General features: G+C 36.8%; 1 protein-coding gene across 2 annotated transcripts in view; it reads left to right on the top strand.

The window, feature by feature from the left end:
* The window catches only part of PROX1 (prospero homeobox 1), a 49,797-nt gene extending 41,698 nt beyond the window's left edge, over positions 1–8,099 (top strand). The window contains exon 5 of one of the 2 annotated variants that reach the window (XM_072856925.1): positions 2,405–8,099. In XM_072856925.1, coding sequence (XP_072713026.1) covers positions 2,405–2,593 — 189 coding nt within the window. In that variant the 3' untranslated portion in view covers positions 2,594–8,099. The remainder of the gene's footprint in view (positions 1–2,404) is intronic. The other variant, XM_072856926.1, reaches the window with a different exon arrangement.
* The last annotated feature ends 1,038 nt before the right edge of the window (positions 8,100–9,137 follow it).

Consider the following 9,137-nt stretch of genomic DNA (forward strand, 5'->3'; position numbering starts at 1 on the left):
ATGTTTGTGGGCTGCTCTCTGCAGCCTGTTGTACCAGGTTCAAAGGGGCCCGGCCCTGCAGATGTGACTCAGGTGCAATGAAGTTGGACCTTAAAAGCTAGGTCCTAGGCTAAAAGAAAAGCCTGTGTGTCTTTACGGGGGTGGGAGGCCTGGAAGCTAGTGGCTCAGGGGTTTCATGCAGCCTACTCCATGGAAAAGCAGCATCCCCTGCCTGGAAGACTTTCATATGCACAGGTAGAAATTGAACGGCAAAGGCTCAATTTAAAACTCAGGTTGTCACTTCCATACTTGAAGTTGTCATGGGTGTTACAACGTAGGGAGAGGTAGGACTTTTTGGATTTGGACTTTATGCTTCTCATGTAGGTGCTTGTAATTGCCTCCCTCCCATCTCCAGCGACTTGGAAGGGAAGAAAGGCATCTAATGTTCGTCCTCTGGAGGGGGCACCAAAATTGAAAGGTGTGAACTCTTTTTCCCGAGCACAAAGGCAAAAAACAACAGGTTTTGCCCTCAGGAGCTAACATCACTGTGTACACCAAAAAGTTGGTTATCTACTACATTTCTTGCTTTCTAGTATCATGTAGTCAACAACTCCTTCCCCTTGGTTAGCGCCCAGAAACACCAGGGGTGATGAACAACAGCACATGAGCAGTTATTTGAACTGCCTGAACAGAAAAGTGTATCATTTTTTATAGCAATGCAAGAATGAGACAAGCATGCTATCTTTTGTAGACGTATTACCAAGTGCCCAAGCAGCAGAGTGGTTATGTGAAGTTTTAAGTTATTTCTCTGAGCTGGAATAAGTGAAACATAATAGTTATTTTCTTCCCTCATAATTATTGCTGGAATAGAACATCTGTAAAAATGTGTGCGGCCCATTGAATGAAAAATTTCCACAGAAAGCAGCCTGTCTTTGGGAGCAGAGAAAAACGTGGGGTTCACTCTCAGAAGTAGACATAGGACTTCTGCAGGCTGCGGGGCTTCTGGAAGCAGAGTTTGTCAGCTGGTGTCATGGGGAGCTGATCTCATGCTTATCTGATGCCAAAACGTGGCTAGCAAACTGCTAGTGTTTCCCCAATGGTGATAGGTGAGTGAGGCTCCAGAGCTCTAGCATATCAGGTTAAACACGCACGTTTCCAGACAGGTTTTCTGAAAGTGGCTTCTAAAGGGAGAAGAACAAAAGCCTGAAGTAGAGGATAAGGTGCTGGCCTTGATTTGGCAATGTGACATGCATTCAGTAAATGAGTGAGATCTGTCCGGGTGTCTGTTGGCCACAGGAATGGTTGAAGTAGCCTCTACCGCAGGTCGGAGAACTCCTCTTGCCGAGTGGGCAAAGAATAGCAGTGAGGGAATACTTGCTATTATAAGCATGCTGGCTACTGGCCGGTCGTGTATTAGCAGTTCTAGAGCTGTGAAGCCATATTTCCGTAATAAAAATGGAAAATGATACCTTTATGGAGATGACCTCAACCTTGCAACTGACCTACGGTTCATTATAGTGATTGCTTTCGAATCATTTAAGGCAGAGGGTAAGAAGGTGGTGCTGTTGCCTGAGACAACTATTTAGGATGAACTACCAAAGTTTGGAGGTAACTGTGTTTTTTAACATTCACCCATTGTTCAGGGGCTTCTGAGAGTGGCATGCCCCTGCTAGCTGGCCGTTTGGGTCACCTATGAAGTGACAGTGACATTTAGAAAACCCGGATGAGTTTGATGCATCCCAGCTCAGTAGCCACTTGGAGCCCAATGTGCCTATTGAAGAGGTTGGGTTTTGATTTGTAGGCTTCTGAAAAAGAAGGGAAGACCATAACGTCTCCTGAGAAAGCCATCTTATGGAGGTCTTGTGCACAGCAGCCACAGAAGCAAGCCGTTAGCTGAAGGCTTGCTTGCTTGCTTGTTTTTAAACTACAAACAACATTCAGAGATACCCTATTTCTTTGATAGCTTTCAGCACTGGTTGTGACCAAAGTTAAGCGCAGAGGTACGGAGGGTTTTCTATGCATGCATAACTTTCTTATTAGTTCCCACACGGAGAGGAGAACATAGCCGTAAATGCACGGGTAAAATATCAAGCAGAGATTTCTCTCCTTAAAGACAATTGTGTTTGTTTCCCCTCCAGCTAATTATATCCTATAAATCCCCCACTCTCCAAACTCAGACAGTAACATTTTGTTACCTACATTCTGTCAGTAGACTTTACAAAGATCTCCAACACATGTTATAAAAGTTATTGCTATAGTACTATATATAACAGCTTTGCATAAGAGAATAGAAGGCTGCCACATTTAGAAAATGCAGGTGCTATGTAAGCCCCTTTCTGAAAGAAAGAACTTAGCTCAGTTTCCTTTGAAGAACCAGAGACTTGAAATTGAAAACTGTATTAATGCCATTGTCTCCTTGTATCAGCAGGTTCCAGAGAGATTCCTGGAAGTGGCTCAGATCACGTTACGGGAGTTTTTCAATGCCATTATCGCAGGCAAAGATGTTGATCCTTCCTGGAAGAAGGCCATATACAAGGTCATCTGTAAGCTGGACAGTGAGGTTCCCGAGATTTTCAAATCCCCAAACTGCCTACAAGAGCTTCTTCATGAGTAGAGAGTTCAGCAGCTATTTATGAATGTATGAAAGTAGCAGTCCCCTTCTGATGCCCAAGTCACGTGTGTCTCTATTTTAATTTCATATATATGTGTATCGCATACATATATATATGTATATGAAATTAGACTGTAATCCCTCCTGGATTTAAGTTTTCGTTTGGTTCCAAGGGGATGGTTATTTTACTTCAGCCTTCGGTTTACTTTTGCCCGAGACCCTTAACATTTGGAGAATCAACGGGGTTAATTTTCAGGGAGAAGAGTTTGGAAGTGTGTAAAAGCCTGTCTTAGCAAGTTAGGGCATTATGTTTAAAAATGCTTTGTCAGATTTATTGCTTGCTGCAAAGTGGCATTTTGTCTTAGTGAGACTAATGTCATGGCACAATACTACAGACAATGAAGTTTATATTATGTTTATACTGCTAAAGGTCTGAACTCTGTGGAGTCACTTCATAAGCTTCGAGCTTTTTTTTTTTATTTTATATACTTTTTAACCAATAACTAGATTTTGTTTTACACTTCAAAAAACTACAACATCTATTTTAGGTACTCACTCCAAGGAGTGATACCCAAAAAAGCAAACCCTATTCTTCATGCTTTCCTTACAGAAACAATAAATACCCTGCACCAGTAATCAACATGCCAGGTTGTTGTTTCTCTAAATTGCAGCAAGGGACATTTGCACAAATCAAATACCGTTCTTGCAGGGTGAGGCCAGTAATTCATGCACAATATTGTATCGACCACACTAACTTTGGAATATGGTCAGCTTATTAAAGCGGAAGCATTTCACTCTCCATAGAGTAAAAATGAAACCTTCAGCGTCCTATATTGCCATGTCTCAGTCTTACTTTAAGTGGCATTAGTCCCTAAGTTTGTTCTTTTCTTAGTGCACTCTGCCCCCAAAAATCCCCTTTCCAGTATACAAAGTTTTCTGTCTGTATTCGACATCTGTCCTGAAAAGCACTTTTTGAATGATCTTAGATATAGTAGAAGAAAGCGTCTTCACCTCACAGTGCTGAGGCAAAGGAAAAAAAAAACCACCTTGTTTGTAGCTGTAAAATATAATTAGTCTTTTCCTCATCAGAAGAATAACAATTACATTTTCATAAAAATCTAATCACGCATATACAAAAATTGCAGTGTCCTCCTGGCTATGCAGGGTTCAGATAGCCAAATTGGATTTTTAAAATTACAGTAAGTGCAGCTTTAAAAAAAAAAAATCTATTTGAGCAACGCGCTGCACTTGTCTTCTGAAGCTGGAGCTAGTCTTGACCAAAATCTGAGCTACAGTGTAAAGTCCATGATGGATCTGGGTTCGCCTGAATGCTATACCACGCTATGTCAGCAGACGGAAAGAAAGCTAGCTGCTAGTTCTCATGCTTTCTTCAGTGGCTCTCCTTTTCTCACGTTTTCAGAAAGGTATCGTCTCCAGAAGTGTGGGGGAAGGTTGAATATGCTATGGCACTCTGTATTTGTCATTTTCTCTGTCGTCTTTTGTACGGATGCAGTAAGAATTTATTGTTATCGTCAATAGTATTTTCCCCTACATAATTCAATCTGAATCTAGAGGAAGTTCCTAATTAGCTGCGAATTATATTTAGACCATTGAGGATATTGGTATCTTATTTCTTTATTTTAAAATTACATTTTGACTTTGGAGAGTGAAAGTTTACCCATGTGACTAAAGAGCTGACCTGATCATTGCAATTTCACTTCATTTACAAATACTGCTGAAAGACAGAAATGTATGAAAGCAATTATTGTTAGCAGAAAGCCTTAAAAACCTGCTGACTTCAAATTAAACAGCACAATCCTACGATTCCCTGTCATTCTTTTCAAGCACTGGCAGTATCTGTGGAGTATAGGCAATGCAGACAATAGCATGGGATGAAGTGCCAACATTTTCACTATGCATTAAAAGCAAAACAAATCTTCTTGATCTTAGGCTCCCTGAGAGTACCTAATACTGTACGTATCCTTACAGTAGACAGGATGTGTCTTTTTCTTTCTTTTCTTCCACTTTCTTTCATTTTCTTTTGTTTTCTTGTCTTTATTTCTTTTTTTTTTTTTTTGTGTGTGTGTGTGTGTGTGTGCATGATTTGGTAAACAGTACACTTCATAAAGATGTAACTCCAGTGAATTCTGAGTAAGAAAGGATGAAAATTGTGTTCATGCACTTTTTTGATTTATGGGAAGAAGTGGCATAAAATGCTCAAGTTTTAATACAGTAAGTTCATCATTGGCATACCATCAGATACAGAATATAACACTGCATTGTCACCTCGGACATAAGAAAGCAAAGCCATACTTTAGTCATACTATGTGGACATACTACTAGCTACCATCTCAATCTGTGATTTTACCGTTACTTTTATTATGTTTATTATTATTATTATTATTGTTGTTATTATTATTATTATTATTTGGCTGCAATGTGATTCACATAATCTAAATAAGTGAAATTGTGTACTCAACACTTGATGTTGTTGCATTTATTTATTTATTTATAAGTAGCATAATCTCAATAGTAAATGAGGCATAGGAATTAAGAGTAGAAATTTCATCTTAAAAGCAAAATAAAAAACTCCTTCATCTGAAAAAGGAATAAATGATAATTTGATCATTTCAGTGATGTGATTTTTCTGCATTTTATAGCCATATTGCCTTTGTGCCTCCCAGTATACCTAAAATTATAAATACATGGCATAGCTCCTACTAAATTTTAAGTAGAAAGCAGTTTCTTTCAAATGATCTCAATATTATTTCACTAAAAATGGCTAAAAGGCAGGAGGCTACTTTTATTGTAATGAAAAGTTTACGTAGGGAAAGAATTTCAAAATCCATATAGAAACCCCATGTTACCATTCATTTACTGCTAATTCAGATTTATTTCTGCATATAAACTTGAGGTTATAGTCTGTGCCTAGACCTTAAATGCACCAGCGGAAGGATAAAAAAAAATCCTTCAAAATACCAGTTTTTCCCCCACAAGTACAATTGTTCTTGTGCCTTCTGTGGCTTACAGTTTTCATCTTTTAAACTTTATTTTTCAATTACTACAGCTGCAATAAACACTGATTTTTTTTTTCCCGGCTGTTTGACATAATGTTGATAGCTATGCATATTTTGTGTCTTTTTAAAAATTAAAAAAAAATAAAAAAACAAAGCAGGAGAATACGTTTTTGAAGAAGAGAATTTTTAGAACAGTTTGATAATGCAAATTATTTTTTCTCAATTGTTTGAGCAGCATTCAAGTTTTGAAAATTCTTGTAGAAGCCAATTTTTTGTAACTGTGGTGCAAATCTTGTGTTTTCTTAGCCTGATGAAAAGTAGTATAGAAGCAATATTTCATACGTGACATGTGCATATACATATACATATGTAGTCACGCACACAAAGACAAAATGTGTGGGTGTATGTATGTATATATACACAGAAACACACACACACAAAATATGCGTATGAAGTGAAAAGCTTACCTTTTTCCTATCTAGATTAAGAACCTATTTTAGACATTTGTTATGTTTTGTGAAAAGAATGTTCTATTTGAAACTACAAAACATTTAATTCTTACTGTATCTCTGGTCGTTTAATGGGAACGTTTCACATTTAATGGTAAACACGTGGAAGATGTTAGAATGTAGTAATTATTTAAGGAAGTGTTCACCCATGTATTCCTGAGGTTTGCTTTGTGCCTCTGAGTATTATTTAATTAAAGTGTTTTCAGTTTGCAGAATCTTTGTTACTGTACCAGGTATGTGGGTGAACATTGAAAATCGAGGGGAACTTTTATAAAGCAATGTAAATATTCAACCTTATGGCTGTTCTTGCATAAAGATGTAAGATTTTAATAACTACATTCTGAAAACATCTGTTGAATTTATAAGAAACACTACAGTAACTGTATAGATAGTTGAAAGCATTCTTGAAAATCCAGCTCTCTACTTTTAAAAGTTAAGTCTCTTTCATCAGATGTCAAGGGAATGGGTAATACAGTTTCTGTAAAATTGCAGAATTTTTTTCTATGTATATGAAGTCGGTTAATAGAAAAATGTTTTTTTCCACAGGTTAATATTAATTAAGAAATAAAGGTGAAGATTTTGTGGCTTTAAAGATAGGATTTTCACCAGCAGCATTGAAAGATTATACATATATATATATACAGAAAGATATATATATATATATTAAAAATGGAAAGTGGTTTACAAAACCCCCAAAATGAGCACTGTACATGAGAAGTGAAAGCAAAAACTATATTTGCCATGTGTATTATATAGCAATCATTGGTGTTAATAGTGCAAATGTTTCCTTCTGGTACCAACTATGTGTTTGAAAATTCCAATACGCATTGTTTTCAAAAAGCTCCCCTTAAGGAATGTAACTGGTTTATATGAGTAAGCAGTTACTGTATTGCACTTAAATGTTCTGTTGAAGGAAATGCAATTCTGTTTTCTGTAGAACTGTTGGTTGTAAACCATCTATAAACTGAAGCTAAAAATGCTCATATTTAGAGCTGGGATGAAAACTGGTATTTAACCTTTGTATCTTCTTAGGAATATCCTTTTTAGTGTATGAAAGGTGGTGGCACTATGACTTTATTCAGTCTTTTCATCTGAGCCACAGTCACCTCTCTCCCGAAGCAGCCACCTTCCGAATGCACAAGTATACTGGGATATGTAGAAACAAATCTAGAAGAAACAGCGAGCTTACATTTTTCTCTAAAATCCATCCTTTCTGCATTAATTGTACCACTCGAGTGAGATATTAGACAACCACAATAACCATCTCATTACCATATAACGTGTAAGAGTCAGAAACTAAAAAAGAAGGAAAAAAACAAAAGCCTCTTTAGGTTGGTTTTAATGCTGCCCAGAAGAGTCAAAGGTTAAGGTTTAAACTGATATTGTCCCAGCCATTACTCATATGTATATAGTTACAAAAGTGACAAAACACTGCCTTTATATTATTTAGCAATATGTTGTAAATAGCATTATTAAGCTCTTTTTTTGTAATAAAGACCCTTTAATTTGAAGATAGTACAATAACTGAACTGATAAAGTCAATTTTTGATTTTTTTTTTATTTTATTTTTTAGCTAGAGGCAATTTCAACTGTGGATTTTTTTTGTTGTTGTCTATTGTTCTGAAGACTTTGCATAATTTATTGGTTTAATTTATCCTAATTTATTTGATGAAGGTGTACAATTTTGTATTACCAAGGATGTACTGTAATATTAATTGATGACAAGATAAAACAATAAGACTCCCCTGTCCGTTTGGAAAAAAAGGTGCAGTAGACAATTGATTGAAAAAAGTTACAATTCTAGCTTGGCAGCTACTAAATTTAAGATAAACACAGGAAAAATGTTTGGGGGGGTGGATTTTATTTTGTGTGTTTAAAGCTTTTGTATACTCTCCAGACTTTTACCTTTTTGCTTTGTACCACTTAAAGGATACAGTAGTTCAATTGCCTTGTGTGCCTTCCATCTTCTCTAAACTGAATGTATGTGCAGTATATATGCAAGCTTGTGCAAAATAAAATATAAATTACAAGCTCATTGCCATTGTTTATATTTATTTCCCAAAGTTTATGTTGCCCCATATCAAGAGGTGAACCACTGAAGCTCTCTGCTGCGGCCAGGCTGTGCCTAACACTGTAGTCCTCTGAAGGTTTTCTTTTCCCCTTAGTTCGAATTATTTATTAATGAAACTGCCAGCCCTCTTGCAAAATGGATATAATGATTTATCTAATCCGGTGTCCTACCTCCAGCACCGGTTAAGATAATGAATGTTATTTTGCAATAGTCTATCAGACAAGGAATAACTCCCTGGAAGAGACCTGTTATGTCTGAGGCATAGACAGCCCTTTAAATTAAATGTAGCCAACGTGAGCTAGGAAGTACTTTTTATTTATCATATTTATTTATCATTTTATTTAATCATTTCCTGGATATACCTGCCATGCTGGTGTCCTGCAACAGGGAGTTCCACAAGTCAGGTGGATGTAGAATAATGCTCGTTTTGATGTGTTCCTGTTATCAATTTGCCGTTGTTAATGGTAGCGTCCAGATACCATTCTCTGTTCTTTTTATTACAATCTATCACTCCTTCTTGGATCACTTCCTTTTCAAGCTGTATAATCATTAGCATTATATATAACTAATCTGTTCCTATACATTTCCTCAAAATGCAAGTCTCATTTCTTCACTGTTTGTCTCTAGTCCTTTGCTATTTCTGCTGTTTTGTATGTACCTTAACGTTTTGAGGTTGAGTGAACCTCTGATTTACATTATTGTCTGCGTTTCAGATATGAACGGTCTCTTTTTGGCTTAGAATTGGTGCAGACGGCAGTAAGATGGTAGCTTATTTGGATCACAAAATCGTGCAAGAATTTTCTGATTTTGAAGGAGCATGTTAAAAATATGTTTTCATCTGAGGTCATTTATTTTTATAATCTTCTCTGATTCAGCCTCAAGACACTGTAGAGCTGAGCTGGAGCCTGAATCCAGCTGTAGCTACATGGTAACAACCAAATAAATACTTC

This window comes from Ciconia boyciana, chromosome 3 (assembly GCF_034638445.1).
Source record: "Ciconia boyciana chromosome 3, ASM3463844v1, whole genome shotgun sequence".
In the NCBI taxonomy this organism is placed as follows: Eukaryota; Metazoa; Chordata; class Aves; order Ciconiiformes; family Ciconiidae; genus Ciconia; species Ciconia boyciana.